The following is a 24,763-nucleotide window of genomic DNA, read 5'->3' on the forward strand; positions in this document are numbered from 1 at the left end:
TATTTGTAAAAAATTGTAGGATATTTCATATTACTTACAAATTTGAAATGTATTTCTATTGAACAAAATGCCAATGTGGTGGATTCTTTTATTTTTATTTTTTAATGTATGTTTTCATTGAATTTTCTTCATGTCATATAATAGTTCTTAATCAAATTTAGACCCCGCCCTTCCCCGACATGTGTCCTCCAATAGTTCTCCCACACACACCGATTTCAAGCATTCTACCATATATGTTAAGTCTTATCCAGTTAAGCATTTGTATCCAGATGTCCCTCAGTGCATCCACTGGAGTCTAGTCAGCCTATCTAGAGTCACTCCCTTAAAGAAGAACAACTCTCCCTAACCCAGCAGTAATCAGTTGTCAATAGTTCTTCCTCTAAGGTTGGGGCCTCCTACCCTTTTCACCAGTTCTATGCTGGGTTTTTCTCAGATTGAGTCAGCATGGGTCTTGTGCATGCTCTCACCATTGTTGCAAGTTGATATGAGAAAGTTCCCAGGGGCCTGAAGGCCTCTGTTTCCTTATGTTCATCACCAACCCTGGCTCTTACAGTCTTTCCACCTCCTCTTCTGCAGTGGTTGCTGAGTCATAGGTGGGTGAAGTTTAATTTAGGAGTCCTATCCAGAGACACACACTCTGCAGTCTCTTAATTCTCCAAAACTTGGCCAGTTGTGGCCTTCTGTGTGCATTGCACTCTGTTATATGAGGAACCTTCACTGGTGAGAGTTGATAAGCTTGATCAATATGAGGAAGGTAACCTCTTAAATTATATTCTGAAATGAATCTTCATCATCTTTATATTTATCTGACCAGCAAAAATGAGTGGATTTCTTGGTTTTGATATGCTAATGTTTTCAAATTAGAAAAATTTTTTAAAGCTATAACCAAAACTTTAAAAAACTGTTTTAACCCTTTAGTAGTCTTTGTTGAATAAATATAAATATCTGAATGCTGTGCTAGACCAAGAACCGTGAAGGTTGTTCTTGGAAACAAATGAGTAAGAAAGTGCCTTGGCTCACATAGGATCATTGTGGTCATGTGCGAGTACTGCCCTGTGCCCTGCTCCTTTCCTGAGCCCTCCTATGTGAGCTAGGTCCGTCCCACTGCCCAAGTGTTCAGAGTTATTGCCCGAAACAGAAGAGCTTCTTCCCCACTCATCTCCAGCCCTCGTCTCTGTACTGATATTGAGACTGTGCATTGTTGGGAGAGGAATGCCTCATTTGTTCTTGTTCTGTGCCTGGCACAGAGCATGTTCAATCAGTGTTCCATACAAAAGCCAATGGTAGTAATATATTCAGATTAATAGTTTTTAAGTGAGTTTTAAAAATTGAGTGCTTATTAACATATATAGTTATATAAAATAATTGACTTCATTATGATATTTTCATATATGCATACAGCATACTTTGGTGATATTGCTGTCATTTATAGCCACTCCCTTGATTTTTTTCCTTTTCTCTAATCATCTCCATTCTGCTTTATAAATAAGTTTTTTTCTAAATCCCACATGTGTGACTAAAGTGTGTGATACTTTTCTGAGTCTGGATTATTTTGCTTACTATGATGAGCTCCAGCTCTATCTATTTTCTTGCAAGTGGTTCATTCTCCTTTGTGGCTGGATAATACTTCATTGTGTTGTAGACCACATTTCCTTTGTCCATTCATCTGTGGCTGGTTACCTGACTTGTTCCGTGCTTGGATATCATGAATAGTAAAGAATTGAACAGGTGTCTTCTGTTGTATGCTTACTTCGAGACTCCTTTGAATTGCTACTGGGCTTTCTTTTTGTTATTATTTAATTTTTTGTTTACTTTTTGTTTGGGATCTTGTAGTTTTGTCTCTTAGCTTGTTTTTTAAATGTTTTATTTAGCACATATGGCTGATTCATAATAATTGGCTTCATTATGATTTTTTAATTATTTAATTATTTTTTATGTATATGAATGTATTACCTGTATGTATGTAAGTGCACCTGTGTTGTGCAATGCCACGGAGGTCAGAAGAGGGCTTCAGATTCCCCTGGAACTGGAGTTGACAGTTGGTAGCCACCATGTGGATGCTGGGAATTGATCTCGGATCCTCTGCAAGAACAGTCAATGCTCTCAACCGCTGAGCCATCTCTCCAGCCCCTCAATATGATGTTTTAATTTATGTAATGTGTTTCAAAATGTTTGGCCCTTGATACTCTCTTTTCCACTTCTCTCCACTGATCCCCTTCCTGTATACAGCTCATCCCCTTCTATCTCCATGCCTTGTTGTTTTGATTCTTTAATGACCTGGTTAGTTTCATTGGGTTGTTTACAGGAGCATGGGCCAAGGTTTGGGCCTGGGCACCTTACCAATTGCTATACTACTGAGGAAAATGTCTCCCCTTCCCCAGCAACCATTAGGATTGCGAGTATTCTTATGATGAGTTTTCTTAAATTTATGATTCAATAAAGTCAACATTTTTTTCCTGAAAATGATATTCTAAATACAGTGTTTTATATAATGTTAGTGGAAGTTATGGAGAAATCAAGGCAGTTATAGAGGTTCTAGTCCAGGTTGCATGGTAAGTTAAAATCTGAATTTATTATTTATGCCTTATCTAATGACAACGAAGTCCTGAGAAGTTAATGTCCTCAGAGTCTTGGAGTTAGTTAATCTGTTTCCTGGATCTGATGCATCTGTTTCTTCCTTATTAATAGCTCCTGGCTGTCTCCAATATTCATGGAATGGGAAAGAGATGACCAGCCCTGTGTAGAAAAAGGACAGTCAGAAGTTTTCAAGTATCCTCTGTGCAGAGTGTATGATTTGTTTGTAGCTTTCCAGAGAAGGGAGGCAAGAAGCTCTGTGGTCTGAAGGCTACACTTGGCAGTTGACTTACCTATTTGGTGCCAGTCTGAGTTTTCAGCCTTGGGATAGGACCCCAAATATCCATTATGTCTGAATTCTCTAGCCACTTTTCAGAATCACTAGTATCAGCAGGCAAAGTGAAGAGTCAGCCTGCAGTTATAAGATGGAATGAGAAGACAAAAGAGGAAAACAAAGGTGGGTGTGAAAGAAGATGTGGTCTGAGGAGTGTGAATGACAGAGGTAGAAACATTCATTGCAGGTGTTGATACCAGCCACAGGACTCAGTGGGTGGGAAGAGATTTAGCTGACAGGGAAGCTGGTAGAAGAGGATTCCACTAATCTCACTAACCTCTTTTTCATCCTTAAAGTCATGTGTGTTGAACAGCCCTTGGAAACCTGGTCTCAAGTTGCTTGGCTGGAAATCCCTGTCTCCAAAGTACCCTCACAAGTGCATTGCCAGCAGTATCACCATTATTCATCTACCAGCACACGTTGAAGACCTAAGCCTTGTGTTAATTGTTGCTGTTTCCTCACTTTATATTCTATGAAGGCATAATTTATCCACCTCACTTCTTTCTTCCTCCTTTCCCCATTCATTCTCCTCTTATGGAAATCCTTTGCAATCTTCAATGCTAGATTAAAGCTCCCTTCTCGATGGTGATTTTCCCAGCTCTGTACCCAATATGCTTATCCTGCCTTCATTTATTTTCATAGCAGGATGTTTTCACTTTATTGAGCAATAATCTCCATCTACTTTGAGTAAGAATCTATAGAGACAGTAAGACTGCAGGAAGGGGAAGTAGAGAAAATGCAAATTAGCTCTTGCAAGGCTGTCATTGGTATATGTGATTTGAGGCCACCAGGCCCTAGACCCTAAGACCAATTAACTGTCCAGTGGCCATGGGACTCTGAAAACTGACTCCTAATAATCAAGTAGTCATAAAAGTAAGCTACAAATGGAGATTACAACTAATTTGCAATGATAATTAAAAGTATTATCTCCTCTAACATTCCGTTTTTTAAAGTTTAATAGTGTTTATTTTTAGTTTGTGTTTATGAGTGTTTTGCCTGCATGTGTGTAGGGGTGACACATACATGCACAAGAGGATGTTGGATCCCCTGGAAATGGAGTTACTGATGGTGTTTGCCTCCATGTGGATGCTAGGATGTGAACACATGTCTTCTATAAGAAGAGCCAGTGGTCTTAACTGTAGAGACAGCCATCCATTCCTTCTAGCATCCCTTTTAACACAGACGGTCCATTCTTTATAGTCAACAATGTACTTTATTTTTTAATTTATGTGTATGAGTATTATGCCTGCATGTATGTAACTGCCCCCTTGTTGAGCAATGCCCACAGAGGTCAGAACAGGGCTTCGGATCCCCTGGAACTAGAGTTATAGTTATAGAACGTTGTTAACTGCCAGGTGGGTCAAACCCAGATCTTCTGCAAGAGCAGCCAGTGGTCTTAACAGCTGAGCCATCTCTCCATCCTCAACAATGAGCTTTAAAAGTCAAAGTATAATCAGCATGAACTTCATTAATATCTGAAGAGAAATGTTTCTATCAGAATAGCAATTCTTTAATGTTATTGGTTGGATACATGTTCTCCCCAGTGTCAGTCTTTGTGAGAAATCACATAAGAATTGGGAGATTGGTATGTGTGAGTTTCTGTTAGGGGACTCAGATGCCTAGCAAGTGGACACTAGGCATACAGCTGTATTTGTTCAATTACTATAAATATTTAAAAATATTTTAACATTTTTTTCAGAATGAAACAGAAACTTTTGGAATAATTTTAATGACTTGCTAATGTCATCCAGCTAATGAAGAGTCAGGCTGTACCTAGGACTGTTTGAATCTTGTGCCTGCTCAGGAATTGTTTTCCAACATATTTTTGGAAGTACAATTTTGCAAGTAGAGAGATACAGAAAAAAAGATGATTGTAAAAGGAAGGCAGTGATATTTCTGTGCCTCCTGTGCCTTATTAAACACAAGGATAATGAGCGTGAGTAGATCGCAAATGCTCGTGAACAGGATTACTCTCTCCCCATTGGGCATGTAACATTTACCATGTAATATTTCTTTCATAGTTCTTGTGACAGTTGGAACTGTGACTAACTAGCTTTGACAATAGCTCACATAGGCTAGTTGAGAGGTCTGAAGATACTTTTTGTTCAGATGTTTCCAACAGTCATGCTTGACAACCACAGAGCTTCAGTTTAGTGACCACAGAGAAGCAAAGTGAGAGCCACAGAGGAGAAGAAACAGTTTCCAGCTTGCAAAATTTAACAAATACCTCTGTTTTGCTTTACTTCAGTTATGTGATCTTTTCTGTTTATATGATCTCGACATGGAGCCAGTGAGGCCAATAAAGAAACCACATTCTAGGGGTTCTGGGTGTGACCTCTTTGTTCTTTTCCTTCTCCATCTTTGGAGCACCTGCTGTCTGTGGATGCTGAACCAGGCACTAGGAAGATAGCTGGTCTATGTATGAGTTCCAGGTCAGCTGAGACTACAGGGAAACACTGTCTCAAAAACAAACACACAGAAACTCAACAAAACAAACAAATAGAAAAGGTTTGCCTTAGATAGGCACTCAGAGAAGGCCTGATGGGCAGTGAGCTGGGAGAGATGACCCTATCCTGAGGATCATCACTGTCTTCTAAGACCTTTTTCATGAGGATAATGTCAGCTGGCAATATTGTTAGAAGTTATGAGAAGGCCTTGGGTTGCTGGCTACCTTTAGAATTATTTTTTTTTAAATCTTGTGGCTCAGAGGGTACAAAAAATGCTTGCTGTGGATCAAGAGTCCTGAGTCCTAATCCCCAGAACTCATATAAATGTCAGGTATAGGGATTACATTACTCTCTCTCTCTGTAATCCCAGTACTCCTATGAGAAATGGGAGGAGATAGGAAAATCCTTGGAAGTTCACAAGCCAGCTAGGCTGGGATAAACACTGGAAGAACAACAATGAAGACCCTGTTTCAAACTGTGGAAGGCAAGGACTGACAGCCAAGGCTCTGACCTCTAACCTCCACATAAACCATGGCACATGCACATCCACGCTCACACACAGGAATGCATGTGCACACACACACTAGCAATACTTTCTTTTAAATTATTGTATATATTAACGGAGTGTAGTATAATAATTCTATACATGTGTATAATTTGTAAGAAACATATCAGGGTAGAGAACATTTCCATCTGTTTACAAAAGTTTTTCTTGTTTCACTCTATTCCTCCCAAACATATCAACATTAATAATAAAAACAATAATAATATATCGCCATAGTAACACCAGAGCATCAAACAGAAGCTTCCAGTTTCTGTATGAAATTTTGTTAAATTCCACACCAATATTATCTCATTGAATCGCCTTAGTTTTGTATACTGTATAAACAAAGAACTAACCCAGCAGTGTATACTCTCGAGAAAATATTCACTATATAGCCTTTGAATTAATTAATCTTCCTTCTAAAACTTAAAAGGTAAGTGTTCTCTTTTGCTCCTTTGAGAAATGTCCCTATGTCTTGAATTTAAGTAAAAATTTCAAGGACACAGATAAATAGCAGGATTTGAATGTAGTAGGATTTAGCGGGAATAGCAGTAGGATTCAAATATAGACTTCCTGACTCTAGACCCTTGTTGATTACTGGGTGGTTCTGTTACCCAGCATATATGTCGAGGTGGCTATCATAGATGTTCTTGATATAGTTGTGGTCTGATGAACTACATAAAATCTTTCTGAAAGCCTAACTCTCTTGCTTCTCCTTGGTGGCCATTTAGCCTCCTTGCTGTGAATTCTTTATCGGTGATACTTATGACAACCTGTGGATCCTTATGAGAAGATGATAGTGTGTATTTATGAACTAGGAAGTGATAATTTGTGAATTAGAAAGGATTGCTCTGCTAATGTAGCTCTTGCTAATAAGTGTGCAAGAATTTATGGAAAGTCATTAGCAAATATGACTGGTTGGTAAAGAAGGGTTTGAGAATATTATATGAAGAATTGGCCGAGTCTTTTCTATAAATGTCCAGATAATTAAATATGTGTGATTGCAGGTTGTAAAGTACCTGCCACAACTATTTGGTTCTGATGTTGCAGCACGGAGAATTCAGAAATGAGTAGGTAGAGGTGGAATTCAGCAGAATTTTGTTAAAATACAAACAGAACAAATTGAAGGCTGAATCTGACCTTGGGCTGTAATTTGCTGAGTACAATTTTTATATCGTTGCATGAATGTACACACATACACAATTCATATTTTGTGTGTTAGGTGAGATAGTATGCTGAAGTCATCGTTTTTATAGAACAATTGTGGGGATGAGAAAAAACTGAAAATATATCTCAATAGCATGCTCAATAATCTTCTGAAAGTTTGTGTTAAAACTGAATATGAAAAGACTCAACTATTTTGTAGACCTGATTACTTTTTAGATGGTCAAATTTTGACCCCCACTAGCCAGGCAGCTTCTTATTTTATTCTGTCCCTGTTTCTGATGGCTTTATATCCACCTAGCCATCATATCCCTCTGGTTTATGTTATTCCCTTTGTCCAGAAGATGCTTGCGTTTGATGCTCTAGTCCTAAATATTTCTTAAATATTCATAGTTTTAAAAGCTTAGAGTGGATGAGAGAACCTTGCACTTTCATATCCATTCACATGCTGTAATAGGTTCATATTAAAAATGAAGGAGTTGATCTTACCCAGTGTTTTCCTTTAAGCTTTTCTGGATGTGGGAATGTCTTCTTCCACTAAACTTCAAGCAGTTGACAATTGCTTACACACTTTGCTTTGGGTTCTTGTGTATACCACGCTATAAGGTTCTTCAGACAGTCAAGGGAAGGGGGCATTTGTACAAGATAACATTAAGTATATAAGAAAAGAAACATTCATTTTTTTTCACATTAATGTTTTGCTGTCAAGATCCTTAGAGTCAAGATTCTCTCTCTCTCTCTTTCTCCCTCTTTCCCTCTCTCTCTCTCTCTCTTTCTCTCTCTCTCTCTCTCTCTCTCTGTATGTGTGTATACTTTCACTTGCATGTAGAAGCCAGAGGTCAACCTCAAGTATTGTTCTTCAGGAGGTGTTCACCTTACTTTTTGAGGCAGGGTCTCTCACCAGTTTGAAACTCACTAAGCAGGCTTACTTATAGCTAGGAAGTCGTCCCAGTATCCACCTGTCTCTATGTCCCCCTCACTGGCTTTTTACATGGGATCTGGTCATCAAACTCAGGTTGATGCTTGCTCAGCAAGCACTTTACTGACTAAGCCATCTCCTTGGCTCCATGATATTGTTTTTAAAATAACTGATGTATCCATTCTCATACCAAATATACCACTCTGAATGTTAATACATTTCATTCTTATAAGTTGGGGATCTTCATCTGAAGGTAATGCAGATTCTGGATTACCTTACCATAAATGTCAATGCAGTAAAATAGAATGGAAATATCTAGTTAAACTTACTGTCATTAAAAATCAAACCAAAGAAGAAACACCTATTTAAGTAAGGGCAGTAGTGCCTTGTATGAGAAATGATGCCCTCATATGAATATTAGTTTGAGACAATCTTATATATTTTGGTTGAGATTTATTAGCTTTGATGATGTTCAAAGTTGTTTATTCTTTCCTGAGTATGTACTTAAAAACAATTCATTTAAAATCACAAAAGCTGATGCTTAATTGGTAATCAATCTATACACTCACATGATAGAAAGATAGAATCCCATTTGGTTAATTGCCAAGGTATGATATGGATAACACCTTGGATAATTTCAAGTGCATTATGCAAAGTGAAATATCAGTCCCAAAGTTTACATAATATATTATTTCATTGACAAGATATTCTATAAATGATAAAATTATATCATGAAAATAGACCAGTGGTTGCTTTTGGTTGAAATAGGAGGAAAATTTTACCATAGTGAGATAGAAATAAAGGAGTTTTTGGAGGAGGCAGAACTGTTCTGAATTCTATCTGCGGAGCAATTATTCAGATCTATACCTGTTTAGAGCCATGGCAGTCACAGGCCATACCAATCTTATTGTGTGTTAATTTGACTTAAACTTAAGAAAGCACAGCATGCTGAATTATGCTTATTGAGATCACAAATGCAAGCATCTAATGGTTTGGGTATACCAGGCATTCCTTATGACATAAAATTTTCTATTTTCAATAAAAAAAGTCATAGAGTCAGTTATTAGGTTTACAAAAGAGAGGAGAACATTGCAGGTTCTATTTATTCAATGGGTTAATTCTTTAGACCCTGTGCAAGAGTGAGTGGGAATATTCAGTTATATGTCTCCCAGCAGCTGTGCCTTGTCCTCGTGTGCATACAGAATGCTTTTCTGTTCTCTGGTAATCACTTTCCTACCCTGGCATGTATATATGGTGCGTGACAGTTACAGTGGCTGTGGGAATCATAACTTTTAAGTTCTGTGACTTCTGTGAGTAAAACCAGCCATAACACTGAATTAATGTCATTGCTCACATTGAGTTTCTCTGTTGCTATAAGTGGAAGACTAACCACATATTTAAATAAATGCTCAGTGTTCATTTTTGATAGTGTATAAATACTGGTGCATATGTTGACTAATTTCAGAATTTAATCAGTATTAACGCTGACTAGATTGAGGCCCACTGTGGAGACTATAAATTGTGTATCAGTCTGAGGCATCCTGAGGTTTAACCAGGAATCCACTTAAGAGTGGAAAATAGCTGACCACCATGATCCTGAGCTAATGAAGACATTTTAAACTGAAATTCTGCTCCCAGCCCTGGTGGCTTTGTAGGACTGTCTTCAAACAGCCATTGGTCAAGTGGAACATGAGTTCATTTACTAAAATGAAATGATTATACGGGCTTTTTAGACTGCAGAGCACCAAAGAGAGCTGGTTGCTATTAGTTTTTAATGTCAAGGTATGGCTATTGGCATAGTTATTTGGACAGAAATTTAGTTTATTGGATGTGATAGTGTATGTACAGCATAAAAGATATGTAAGGAACTTTTGATGCTGGGGAGGTTGTATAAGGTTCTAGTTGTCATCAGATCTACCTTGCCTGGGTATTGGTTTAGACATAGTCCATGAAGGAGAGACCAAAACTTGAAGGAGAGCTTTCTTAGCATGGAACATTTTGCCTTGTTACTTGTCATCAGGTTGGGTCCCACATGGAGAATTTGTGCACTTTTGTTTTTTATGCCATGGCCATGATAGCAGTTCCAGGGGCAAAGGGTATAGTACCTAAGTTATCTCAGTCCTAGAAAAAGATTGCGGTTCTGAAATTATCCCCTCTGTCCTTCCTATGTGAATTCATAGAATTGAGCACAAGTTGTTCATGATCAGGATACATTAGACCTAGGGTTTGTGGAGAATGAGAAATATTTACAGCAACAGATTCTGAGAGCTTCAGACCTGCTGTTCTTCCTGGCTAAGAGCCTATTGGTGTGCAGCCTTATTTCTTTATGTGAAGGCCTTCTGCATGTTACTGCATGAGGAGGCAGTGGGCCAGGGAGCCTTTGCTTGTTTGCAACTTCTCTACCTTGGGGGGGGGGGCGGGGAGTGGTCTGAAACTCTGCCCTACTTTTCTAGAGCTGTCTCAAGCTATTTGAGAGTGTGTGCTTTAGAGAGGCAGGATGCCTAAGGCATCCCTGGTAGTCACTGTGGGTGGGAGTACTCATTCATTAGTGATTACAGGCCTGACCTGCATACAAGTGGTCCATAATCTCAACAATTATTGCAGAACTCTTTCCTGTCTCCAAACTAGCTTTTAACTTTAGTCACCCAGCCTTCTCTAGAGTAAGAAATGCTTTCTTTGTTCATAAACAAATTAGCCTGGGCCAATGTGCCAGGCAAACAGCAGATTTCCAGATTTCCAGAAGGAGTGAGCCTGCTCCACTAGCCTCTTTGCATGTTTCCCTGAAGACATCAGTCCTCACAAAGCTCCCTAACTCTGCAAACTCCTATACCTCTTGTAGAGGTTTCCTCATTTGTACACATACAACCTGACACAATTGAGTAGCCAGTTGAATCTCTCACTATTGAATGATGTAAATTCTGTCACTCCTCACTTCCTAATTATAGATGAGAAAGTATTTACCCAAGGAAAGACATTTTCTCCTGTGAGGGCTTCCGTTTGGAATTTGCAGTAAGTAATCTTTGGTTGGTGATTGTATAGTTTGCTGGGCCTATAAAGTCTGATTGGAGGAAAATCTTATAGACCACATATTGAAATGACTCCTTGCTTATGGAGATGCTGAGTTCCCTCAGTGTGAGCTGCGTAGTTCTCTTTGGTGATGGTGGGGACAGAAAACCCCACCCTGAGAGGGACCTGACTAGATGCCCTCCTGATCTTCCTTCAAAAGGATCAAAGTAATTTGTTTGATTACTTAGGTGTCAGAGGTCAGAGCCAGAGAGACACCTCTGAGATCACTTCTTGCCACACAGACAGGAAGGCGTCCCACACACCTGAAACTGGGCATGCAAATGTCAGATTTCCAAAGGGAAAGGGCTGAGGCAGGATCCATCACAGGTCAATATTCATTTGCTTTTCTGAGGCATCCTTTTCTTTCTCTTTGCAGAAGACACGTGGCAATGGTGACCTGAATGCTTCTATGACATCTCAAGACTGTGAGGAGCAGTGTGTGAGTGGCATTCTTTAAAACCGAAACCAGTGTCAACATTGTAAATAAGTCTCATGAACTGTTTGCATTTATTTGTATCTTTATCTCTTCAATATATGGAACTGTGTACACCTGCAGAAACATGTCTTGCAAGTTCTAGCTGGAAGAGATTAATTTGGGTCTATTGATTGGTCAGACTGGAATAGATTGTCTAAAAATACACAGCAACTGTGCAACTGAATCTGATAGTAAAGAGGACAAAGCCATTTTCAAACCCTCTGAAACTTTCAAAAAAAAAAAAAGGTTGTCAAGAGTGCCTGTAGCCACAGGATCAATAAATTGAATACCGATAAGTAAATAATAAATTTATTCCATCTGTCCTCTTTGAAGAAAATTTTGCAAAATTTGAACTGACTCAAACATTGCATGGAATTAGTAAAGTATATAGATATTCATAATAGACTTGAATTTGACATTATGGCCAATGGTTGTAGGTGTATTCCTGGGGAGAGAAGTGACAAAGCTCAGGAGAAGAGAAAGCAGGAGGTTGTGAGAAAACACCAGGGGTGGGCAATGGACAATGAAAGAAAATGTGGCAAAGCTAGAGAGCATAGGCCTGAGACTGTCCAGATGTGGGGACAAGCTAAGAGGCCTGTGCCTGGTGAGCAGGAGGGCTCAGCTCATTGAAACCTGGAATCTTATCCCATGTGCAGGAGGTCTGCTGGAGTCGTGGGGACTGGTGGGAAGGTGGGGAGGAACGGGGAGATATTTCACATCTGAGGTAGCTATTTGGACACACCTTGGTGGGTGTCAGTCCTGCCCTGCTTTTCTGCATGTTATTTTTTCTCTTGGTGGGCTCTCATTTTTTTAATTGATTGATTGATTGATTGATTAATTTGTGTGTGAGTGTAAGTGCCCATGTGTATGTGAGTACATGTGCATGGAGACCCAAAGAGGTAATTGATTGATTGATTGATTGATTAATTTGTGTGTAAGTGCCCATGTGTATGTGAGTACATGTGCATGGAGACCCAAAGAGGCTGTCCTCCTCTGTCACTCACCTACTCCTTTGAGGTAGAGTCTCTGCTGAATCTGGGGCTCACATTTTCTCAGCTAGGCTAGAAAGCTGTAAGCCCTAATGATCCTGTCTGCCCCTTGCCCTAGAGCTGAGGTTACAAATGTGTACAGAATAATCATAAGAAATCCCACAGCAAATCAGTGACCTTATGGTTTTCAGAAATAGGCATACCATGTACTTATTTGAAAGTTTGTCTTGTAAAAATATACTCATAGGCCAGGTGTGGTGGTACACACCTTTAGTCCTAGCACTTGTGAGGCAGAGAGACAGGCAGAGCTCTATGAGTTCAATGTCAGCCTGATCTACACAGTGAGTTCGAGACCAGCTGGGGCTACAGAGAGACCCTGTCTCAAAAAGACTAAAAAAAAAAAAAGAAGGCGTATTCATAATTACCTCTAAATTCAGATATCCCATTGGGGAAAAATATAAAGGACTTGGCTAATAAAGCAGTTTTAACTGTGTTGTCAAAGTGATTGAAAGTTAGAGTTTATACTGGGAAATTGTGCCTTTTGTCTTACCTGTTAAAGTAAGCAAGGTCTTGGCCCCAAGCTTCACTGACTAAGATGTCTTCTCCATCTGTGCAGAGTCTCAGGGAAGCCAGTGATGACCTGAGTCACCTCCGCAGTCCCTTTGCATACCTCCTCACCATACACCTGAAGGAAGGCCGCAACCTGGTGGTCCGAGATCGCTGCGGTAAGGTTGGTCTGTTGTTGTGTGCTTGCTCAGTAGCCCAAAAGCCTCTCTCTTTGTATCCTGGGAAGAAGGATTGAGTCAACCATTTTCCATTTCATTTGTGTACACTGAAGCTCAAACTGAGCCTCATTAGTACATTGTTAATAAGTTATGTAAGCATGCTAAATGCTATTACCTTTATAAAAACAGTTAAAATATTTTTTGGTTTATTTTTATTTTATGCATACGAGTGTTTTACCAACATGTATGTAAGTGCACCTCTGTCATGCAATGCCCAAAAAGGACAGAAGAGGGTGTCAGATTCCCTGGAACTGCAGTTAAGACTGTTGTGAGCTGCCATGTGGGTGCTGGGAATTTAACCTGGGTCCTCTGTGGTCTTAACTGCTGAGCCCACCATTATCTTTTTAATTAAATTACTAATACTGACAATATATCAAGTTGCTTTAGAATGAAATAAGATAACCATAATAACTTAGATTTGACACATAGCAAGTGGTCCAGGAAAATATTCACTTGATCTTAACTTCTTTATTGAAAAGAAGGCTATGAATAGGTTTCTAGAGCAAGGTCAACAGATGTGTAAATTGATGGAGATACTGTTTAAACTACCTGTCTTCTACCTTGAGATTCCATAGGACCCTCTTTCATAGCTATTGTCTATTTGTTCTTTCTTTGTTTACTCTTCATACATGTGCGTAAATTAATTTGAAACCATAATATCTATAATGATGTGCAATAAGCTCTTTGATTTTTTTACTCTACCACGTATCCTCAAGTCAGCCTGTCCTTTTTTGTGCAAATATATCTTCTTTCTTTAAACTCAATGTGATGATCCATGTCATTTGCGTGTTTGAGTCTCTGAAGAGGTACGGCACCTTTTATATGCCCTTGGTTCCCCACTTAAGGATGCCGTCTTTGATCATTGTGTCCTGCTGTCAGTGAAGCTAGGCAGAGGGAGCTGCAAGTTCCAGCTGCATTCTTCCTTGTCCTGGTTATGACCAGCTTCTGACATCTGTCTCTTAAGGCCTTCATTTATGACTTAGTGCCATGCTGTCTGCTCCTGCTTTTCCTTAAGTATCTTACAGGTCACTGTGTGATGAGAATTACACAGGTCAGCTTCCACTTCCTGTATTTGCTACCCCCACACTGGGGATGTGACTTACTAACTTGAGACACACATTCTCCTCCCACTCCCCCCATCTCTGCCCCAGAAATCTTTCTGCTACCTCTCCCTACTATGTCAGTTTCATGTTGTGGATTCTTCTGAAACCAGATAAATCTGATCTTACCTGTCTTCTGTCAGAACAGTGTAAAGTGCACCCTTCCTTCTAAATGAAAATTTATCTTTCTTAAGACCTGCATAATGACCACACTAGCAGACATGCCAACCTAGATGGGGGAACTTTTGCAAGGTCTTGCCCTTAGATCAAGAGCTACAGGCAGTCAGTGGCTGCTGAGAGAGGGAGTCATTTTTCTCCAGGGGTCAGTTTCCTGAGAGGTTATCCAAACCCAAGTGGTTTTGTCTAAACATATGAACACACAAGCAACAATAAATGGACTCAGTGGATTGTGTGTGTGTGTGTATTATGTATATGCATACGTAATAATAATTAAAGTGGAGATCATTAATTTGAGAGGGAATGTGGTGTCCTGAAGGAGTTAGAGAGGAGAGGGGAGTGGAATGTTGTAAATATAATACTCATGTATGAAATTCTCAAAAAATTGAATTAAAATAAAAGGAGAAAGTTAAGCTTGTGTTCTCAATGCAGAGGTAAAGGATGATAAAAGAATATAAAACTGCCAGAGACAATTGTGTTAGAGCCAGAGGATTCTGATTAGTGTAAAATTATCTTCAGTAAGATGGTGGATAGAACTAGGATCATGCTATACTAGCATATGGTACAATCAGTAGTTTCAATAGTAGCTGTGTAAGTATTTGACTTAATATACTTGTACTGGGACAGTATCAGAAGTGATATGTTCTGATATTTGATACATTGTAGGGATTGTAACATAGCTAAACCAGAAAACAGCCATTAGGATGATCAAAAGGGATAGAATAGTAGAGCAAAGAGTAAAAGTGGAATTTGCCTTTAAAAGATCTCTCTCTCCTGCTTTTAGCTTTTCATCTGCCTCATTTCAGCCTGAGAATACCCCATTGTGCTTGTTGATAAGTGATTTTTTAAAGCCATGCTATAACTTATCTATGAGATGGTTCTCTTCTGCTGTTCTATCTTTGTCATAAACTTCCATCTTCATAGATATATCTCATGCCAAATCTAACGGCACTTCATGCCTGAGATAACGTCGGAGGGATGCGATTATAAATCAATATAAAGTGACCGACCCCTTACAAACGTCCCAGCTCTGGACCTTCTCAGAGTTCCAGTGGAGCTTCTGTCAAATACTGACCACTGTCAAGTATGTTTTCTGAGAATTTCCTTAGATTTGAAGAACATTCTGGAGAGAGTCTGTTGAACTTTACCTGGAAGAAAGTGTTCTGAACCTGTAAAATAAACGTCTGGCTTAAATTTTTTCGAATCTCTTCCCCTCCAAATCTCTAACTTTGGGGATAGGCGTAGCTCCACTGCCTTCTGTGAGCCAGATGCTCTCATCTCAACTTGGTGTATCATGCCAGTACAGTCACAGCACATTCCTACAAGGTGGTCATCACCCCGCTGGACAGTGCAGCCACCATCCATGCCAGAAGCAGATGAAACATGGCTCATGTGCATCATTTTCATATCTTGCTGTTTTTTGATTGACATGTTTCTATTTATGAAGTACAATGTTATATTTATATACATGTAAATATATGTTGTGACCATATTTGGGCAATCAGCTTATCCTTTACCTTAAGCATTTCTCATTTCTTTGTTGTAAGAACATTCAGTCTTCTCCCTGCCCCACCTAACCATATAACATTTTACCTGCTGACTAACCCCTGTCCCTCTCTTCTCCCTGTTCTTCCCACCCTGTGCTATCGGCCATTCCACTCTCAACTTCTCTGAGATCCACATATGAGTGAGAACAGAGAACATCTGCTTTTCTGGGCCTGGCTTGTTTCACATTCCAGTGTGTTCTAGGGCTCGGCCACCCTTCTTCCATCTCTGAAGAGCATATAGTGATTATTCACTGAATAAGTTGGTTTGTATTTTATTTTACTTGTATCTAATTTTTAATTTATAAATCCAGTACGTCTGACTGATCAATTACTGATTTTCAGCTGGGGACTTTGCTAAAGCATTGTCCAAATATATTAGTTACCCCCTGACCTGTGGGGGCAGCTAGAGGAGTTTCCATTGCAATTTCATGATTTCCATGTTTTGGTGATAAAATCTTATTTTTGATAAATAATATTTAACAAGGAGTTCAGCATTTTCTTTGAATTGTTATAGAGTTATTACTGTCTATGAAAACCCTGGATAAATAATAGGTTTGCAAACATTTTATGTACAAGGCCCACTAGTAAATATTTTAAGCTTCATGGCCCATAGGTAACAGCTGTACAGTTCTTGTTAGAGTAGTTCAAGAACAGCCATAGAAAAATTGTAGACAAATGAACATAGCTATGTTACAGTAAAACTATTTAAGAAAAAACAAAGAACAGATATTAGACTCGATTTGACCCAGGAACTAAAATTATCTGACCTCTGTCTATAATATCATGTCCAATTTGGGGATTCTTATTCTAAGAAATGATTTTTAAAGAGTAGCAAACTGAAAGTGTTATTGGAATAAAGGTATAATATTCAGTTAGGCCATCTTGAAGATTTGAAGTTTGCACTTTCAATGGAAATATCTAGGAAGCATCTTGGTCAAAAAGACAAGATGAAATATACATATCTGGATATAATAGGCAGCCAAAGTCATGTTTTGATATTTCAGCAGGAAGTGGAATGAAAAATCAGTCTCAGGAGTAGACAGGTAGGATAACCTGAAGAAACAGTGCAAAACAAGGTGTATGGGGTTGAGACCAGGATGGGTACCTCAGTTACCCCCTCACAGGAATCAAGGGGACAGAAGCCTCCCAGGCACTGGAGTGCTGTCTTTGACCAGTTCTGCAAATGCATGCCACTGATGTTAGGTGTTGAGCATGCTTCATCTAAATCCCCTGCTGACCTGGCTGCAGCACAGGGCAGGTCTGTCAAGCATTTTTTGCAGATGGATGGTGAGATTTTCATGGAAGTTTTGGTAAAGTTTGTTATACTATAAAATTTCCATTTTTTCTTTGTAATGTATCAGTAAGGAACTCAGACTTCAGAAGGAGGAGCAGGTTTAGCACACTGGTGTCCTGCAAGAGCAGATTGATTGCTTTTTCTAGTCCAAGAACTTCCACTGGTTTCTGGCACGTGGTCCCTCAGTCCAGTACTAAGGCTCAGTTAAACAGATTAAGTGTTCAACTAAGCAGATTCTTTTCTTTTCTTTGGTGGGCAGCTCTGCATGCTGTAGAATGAGTCTGGGAGACATTGTCTAGTAGATTAGATGCTTAATTTGAGATTCATACAGCTGAAGGAATACAACATGGCAATCTGTTTTAAATAAAATATCGAATTCAGTTGCAACATAGAGGACATTGGACCTGACTCAGTTTCCCACAAAAAGGAATGTGACTGAAAAAGTATTTGATGTTACAGCTGGTAGACTGCAGGCTGACAGCCTTTGCTTCTAGGCCCTGCAGTGGCTCTGATGTTCTGATGTGGTAAAGTCTCTTGTCCTAAGGAAAGATTTCATCTAGCACCCTCTTGAATCGTGCAACATTAATTTCTGGAAATGAGCAGCACCCACATTAAAGCCCTATGTGTTTCCCTGATTTAGGCTAGCCAGTTACAGAAGTTCATGGTTTGGAATAAAGAACATTGTGCTGCTGGTGCCCTCTCCTGGTTCCTCTACAGTATGGCAAAGGGGGGAAAAATCAGTTGAAGTTCTCTGTAACATCCCCAGGGCCATAATAATCACCACAGCCCTGAGTTGAGGATTGATAGTTTTCTTTGTAATATAAGTTGTAGGTAATGAAAATTCATGACCCATTCAGCTACAGAGCTGCTCTCTTTCTTCATTTCCAACACAGGTAGATATTTGACATTTATTCTGTGGAAGACAGGAAAAATAGAGGACAATTTCACTTTTGAAAAGAATGTCTTAAGATTTGATGATGTCCCAAGAGTATGAAGACCCTGACACATGAATATGTGTTTAGTAAATCCTAAACCCCTACTAAAATGCTTGAAAGGTCAACATTTCAGAGCTAAATTCACTGTTGCTTAGTAGATTAAGTTTTATTATTGTATCCTTCTCCTTGTAAGGTAAAGACGCTCTTGCATTAAAACTAGAGAGAATGGTATTCTCCTTAATGGGACTGTAATGAAAGACATATGGGCGTTTCCAGAACTCCATGCTGGAATCAGTTGAATAAGGAGACTTTTGTGGATTGCTGTTGGCTTTATTTCAGTTATTTCAATTTGAGCTCAAAATTCTCAACTATGTAATGACCAACATGGGAACAATGGGTGTGGTTGAAAGACTGACTAGATCCTTGTTGGAATTGTGAGCTGAATGTCCTTTCACTGATATACTTTTGGGGAAAATGAATTTATCTTTCTAAAGTATAACATAACCTGTTTTACAGATTGCTGATCGCTTGCTGTTATTTCTTCTCATGTTTATTTCTCTCTTTTTTGTAGAATAGTTGAGAGTATTTATATCCTGTTTAGTCAATGTTCTAGACTAGGTTCATTCAAATTTTTTTTATTTTTATCACCATGTGTGTGTTCGAGCCAATGAATGCTACAGAATGCCTGTAGAAGTCAGAGAACAATTTGGCAGAGTCAGTCCTCTCCTACCTTCATGTGGGTTCTGGGTATTGAACTCAGGTCCCCAGATCTGTGCTGAAAGCACCTTTGTCCATTGAGTCATCTTGATGATCTCCCCCATTTTTATTATTGTAAATAATGCTGTAATAAACATACCTATGTCTTAAACTGTGTGTACACATTTGGTCTTAATTTCTTTGCAAGTCATTTATTGACATGCATTGATTTTCTTTGGCCCCATGATCATCTGACTGGTCCATATTTTCATTATAGAATTGGCAGTTTGCTCCTAAAAAAAACGGCCATTTTACTCACTAAAATAAAGTGACTCCAATTCCATTTTCTAAATTGGACATATAATAACTTTTAATTTAATAGAGGAAAATCACTTTCCTGATTTTGCTTAAATTTGTGTTTGTATCAATGTCTTTGGACATTGAAATATGTTTGGTGAGATGTGCGTTTCTTTTTACATGTTCTTTTCTGTACCACCTCTGTTTTTATAGTTTTCTAGAAATGCTCACACAGTATTATAATTTGTCATTGGAACCTTAATTTTACTTGCAAAGTTTTGGTCATGAAAATCTTCCTCATCTTAGTGTCTTCCTCTGGAGACGCATCTGTTCTTTCTGTATCTAGAAAGAACAAGGTCTTCTGCCTTGACATTGCATGCATTAACCTCTCCATCTCATTTGTGTCTTTCATCTATCTCCAATGTACTTTCATTTTAGGCCCAGATTAGGAGTTCACTTTTTCTTTTGTGAAATGGCTATCCAATGAACAAGGACACACCTTCCTTTCCCCAATGATCAGAATGCCTCTTTTCAGTGATATATCCAAGCTATGCATCCAATACATGCCACCATTTGCTCCTTGGATTTCTCCCAAAGTGCTTTTTAGCCAAGGAGTCAGGTGTGCCACATCTCACAGTTATCTGTTTTCATTTTTCAAACTTCAGGCTTTGCTTCTAACTGGAATACCTCCTCTGGACAGCAGATGGCATGAGATCCTTGGTATGCATGTGCAGCCACAGAAACATATGGGCCTCTGTGTCATATAGATTGCCATTTGAGAGCAAACCTGAAACTTGCAAAGATGCAAACTCTGTAACATGTCACGGGCCTTGATCTTCCTTCACTCCCTGATGATTTGTAGCTTGTTGAGATCCTAAATCAAATGAGTCCAGCTGAGTTTTGCATCTTTTTTTGTTGCTTCCTTCCCCACCCTCCACAGATCCCACCAGGCATGCTGGTAGCCTGGCCACCCTCCACAGATCCCACCAGGCATGCTAGTGTGAAAGCCTTTGTGTTTTCCCACCTCTGAGTTCTTCCCAGGGTAGAACTAGGTACTGAGTGCTGTTGTTTGTTTTTAGTTTGAAGCTTCACAAACTCCCGAGTTGATTAAAATGATTTGTTGAATCGGTTACCCTTTCCTTTCAAGGAGAATCGTTTCTCAGTGCCCATGAAATAAAACGTGGAATGATTCTTGTGTTTGCTGCATCCAACTTGACCATAGACTTGAATTCAGCTTAACATAGTTTTTATCCTCTTGCACTGTGGTTGAGACATTTCTGTCTGGGTGGGAATGTTGGCTGTTTGGTATGGTATAGTATGTATTGGGCCCCATGCTGTATTCCAGATACTTCTTTTTGCTCATTTGTTTTTCATTGTCTGTGATATGGATATGGGTGTCTCTTTCCGAGTCTGGTTATGCATTTCCTCATGCCCATTTAAAAAAATTTAACAACAGCACTACAAGTAATTCTACCACATACATTATAGATTAACACCTTGCCTGACCTGAAGCAGGTAGCAGAGCACATGTTGGTGAAGGTTTGGATTCTAGCTACTTCCTCTGTTACAAACAAACTCAAATCTGAGTACCAACTTTATACTCAGGAACTCTGAAAGAGTGTGAATTTGGACAAGGCACAGTGGAGATGACTTGCTTTAGCTGCACACTGCCTGGGAAGGATTCAAAGACTTGAATATTGGGGAACTTAACTACGGGACAGGTCATCTTCAGGCTTTCAGGCCTATTGACATCCTTGTGGCCTGACTGTGAGCATATTTCACTTAGCGCCATGTTCTGCAAGTTCATCTGCATGTCTGTAGTCTGAAGACAGGAAGAGAGGGCAGTTCTATAGTAGTCTCTCCGTACTTCCTAACTGAATGATGCTCTTAGAGTCATCAGACATATATGGAGGCCAGGCTCCAGGCAGGAGGGTGCAGAGCAAAAGGCAGAAACAGTTTCCATCACTGGCTCAGCCTGGGGAGAAACCCACACTGCATTGGTTGAAAGTCTCACTCAATTTAAGACGATGGGACAGACAACTCAGTTTTCACTAAATTATCAAAGAATATAGGATTTTTTAAAAATTGATGTGCTTCTGAAAGCTTTAAGATGAATGCAACTGAACTGAGTCTGGGCCTTTTGACATGACTTTCCTCATATTTCTAAAATATTTTCATGATAGACAGACAGATAGATAGATAGATAGATAGATAGATAGATAGATAGATAGATAGATAGATAGTCAACTTGATTGAATTGAAAAGTACTTAGGAAATTAGAAAAGCAAAATTCTGCTAGTGTCTATGAGTGATTATGTAGGGAAGACCCACCTTGAATGCAGGTGAACTATCTCATAGGCTGGGAGCCCAAGCAGAATAAAAGCCCAGGCACTGTCTCTCCCTGCTCCCTGGCTGTCATGATGGGAGCTGCTCTGCTCCACCATGCCCTCCTTTCTTTGATGGACTGCAACTTGTGAAACTGAGCCAATGTGAGTCCTTACTCCTTTAAGCCCTTTGACTCCTGTTTTGTCATACTCATGAAAGTCTGAGCAGCACAATGTATGAAATGGTGTTCTGATTGGGTGCCTGTGCTCACCATACAGTGAGATAATCCCTGGAACTCAAGGTAATGAGCATATTCATCATCTCATACAATTACCCTAGCATTTTGTGTGTGCTAAGAGCACCTAAACTTAAGTCCCCATGCTGTATGTCAGCTCCTCACGTTTATTCTTCCTGTGTAGCTACAGCTTTTATCCTTGGAACTATTCTTCCTCCTCTGCCCTCTGCCAACCATGGAAATCAGTGTTACTCTCAGTTTATATACATTCAAATATATCATTTAAACTCCACAAATACATGAGACTATGCAATATTTGTCATTTTATGCCTGCTTATTTCACTTAGTTTAATGACCTCTGGGTTCATCCATATTGTCCTAAATGGCAGGATCTTCTTTTAAAAGATTGAATATGTTCCCTGTCCTTGAAGAACTAAAACAAATAGTGTCTATCTCTTGCAGTTCCAGTGGGACTTAAGTTCATCATACCCACTGTGAATGTTGTTACTGCTGTCCTGTTCTGTCTTTTCCATGTAGACTAGTGTCCATGTAGGTAGACATAGGTTTTATGGTTAAGCAGTAGCTTGACCAGAATATATTTTTATCATTTTTAACAGAGAAGAAAATATTAGTGTATTAATAGTTGTGTGCTTTTTAACCCATGAATTTCTAGAACACAGACTGCTAGCATGCAGATAGATCTAGTAGATTTCATACTTTAATGATTCCCAGCAACTCCATGCATTGACTAATTGATATATTCCTTTATTTTTCCTACCAGCCTTTATTTGCCTCCCACCTTCCTTCCCTCCATCTTTCTCTCCCTCCTTCCCTCCCAACATCCTTCCCTCCCTTCTTCTCTCTAATTCTTCCTTTCAACCTCCTTTGTTTTTGGTCTTGCTCTATAACTCACACTGGGCTTGAATTTGAGATCCTGCTGCCTCAGTCTCCTGAGTTCCCTCACACCCCTCTCCCCCTCTCCATTCTAGCCTCTTTTTATTGCCACACTCTAGTTATTGCTTTCTCCTCTGTATGTTTTCATGCCTTCTTACTGTACTTGGATTCTTTGGTTTTGGGTGTTACAAAGATGACCATTTGTGAAGTTCACACTTTCCTGTGCTTCTGGTCAACTGACCATGAATGGGAATGCAAGCTCATTGTTTGTATGGTCATTCCACCAATGACCAATTAGGTCAATCATTTTTTTACCAAATCACCAATTTATTGAAATTACTGATTTTTCTATATATTGACATATGCTTCAACTATAAATGAGTTATATCTAATGTATGTATATACATTATTTATCATACATCAAATGCATATATATGCATATATTCAGTATATATCCTATATCTAATGCATATATATAGTATATATCATATCTAATGTATATATATACAAATACATACACATATATACATTATATATAATATGATCATACAAGATAGAGACTTTTAAAAATAAGGTTTGAATGTCTCTGGTTCATTACTGATGGGTTATGAAGGAAAAGCAAAAAATTGCATTCTAAGGACTATTTAACATTTTTATGCAAACAAATGACATGGACTAAACATGTCATAGCCTAGTTGTGAAGCCAGAATAGTAAAGATTAGCAATAGAAAAAGAAGTTAAAAAGGATCCAGGTGGTGGAGGACACAGATTTCCAGAAGGTAGGAGGGACCACAGAGGAATGTGGCTAGAAAAAGCTTGTGGGAGGCTCTGTGCCCCTGAGAGTCCAGGAACCCTAGGAGAAGCTCGGTACCTATTTTATTACAGTTCCTTTAAATTCTGTTTTTCATTTCATACAGGTGATTATAAACTTCATAAATGAAGTTTGTGGTAAAATTTATACTTTCAGGTCATTAATTCTACCAAAAGTTGATCATTGGAACATTGTTCAATAAGGTGTAACTTCATAATCTGCCTGGGGCCATTGCATCTCTCCAGCCAGGGTTAGTCCCTACAGTAGGGTCCCCTTAGAGGGAAGAAACCATTCATACTTTGGAGAAAAGTTTCTGTTCAATTAGGGTGAGTGAATTCGTAAAGCACTTTACAAGGCCAGTAGAAGATTCAGGCAGACACATTTCTTCTGAGGTTGGTAACAGGAAAGCACATCCCAGAAGCACGTAGCTGCTGTCCAATGAAGTAGCCAGGGCTAGAGTATACCTGGCCATGGGTTATGTTCCAGGAGGACACCTGGATTGAAATTCTGCTGGGCTCAAACCTGCCACTGACTGAAGCAATGCTGATTTTACTCTATGTGGGAAATGGTTGTTCTTTTTCATGTGATCAAGAAAAACTGCCATCTATCTTTTTATAATGCCCCTTCTGGTTTCTGAAGAGACCTGTGAAGACATCATAACCTTTTTGCCTTTTACCCATTTTCCCATATTTCATTTTCATTCTAGAAATCAGGTCTGGCTCTTTTGTTTAGTCGACCTCAAAGCCAGACAGAACTAGTGGAGCCCCCTTCAAAGCATCTCAGATTTAGTTCTTTTTTCTGGAAAGGACAAACATTCCACACACATAATATCTGTTGAGATCTGAATGTTTGGGTGTGAATAGGATGAACAGTCATTTATTACTCTGATTCTAGAGATTAAGGAGAAAATAAAATTATACTTTGTGTATTTCAAAATACTGTTCATGCAATATGCCTGTAGGTCCATTTCCATAAAGACCTCATAATAATTGTTAAATTGAATTTGAAAGGGCTATTGAAAGAACTTATAAATATTGCAGGATGAGAAATGTTGTAAAACCTTGTTGATGATTTATTTTGAGAAACACTTAACCACTCTAAGAAATACATGTCAGTAGGAGACTCAAAGCTTGATATACCCTTTATTTTGGAGAA

At 39.0% G+C, this 24,763-nt stretch overlaps 1 protein-coding gene across 1 annotated transcript in view; it reads left to right on the top strand.

Moving 5' to 3' along the window:
• The window catches only part of Mctp2 (multiple C2 and transmembrane domain containing 2), a 235,108-nt gene that overhangs the window by 65,661 nt on the left and 144,684 nt on the right, over positions 1-24,763 (top strand). Inside the window, exons 3-4 of the mRNA XM_008852341.3 lie at positions 11,425-11,487; positions 13,129-13,237. Coding sequence (XP_008850563.1) covers positions 11,425-11,487; positions 13,129-13,237 — 172 coding nt within the window. The remainder of the gene's footprint in view (positions 1-11,424; positions 11,488-13,128; positions 13,238-24,763) is intronic.

The sequence above is a fragment of the Nannospalax galili genome, unplaced genomic scaffold, assembly GCF_000622305.1.
Source record: "Nannospalax galili isolate Female #2095 unplaced genomic scaffold, S.galili_v1.0 scaffold63, whole genome shotgun sequence".
Classification (NCBI taxonomy): domain Eukaryota; kingdom Metazoa; phylum Chordata; class Mammalia; order Rodentia; family Spalacidae; genus Nannospalax; species Nannospalax galili.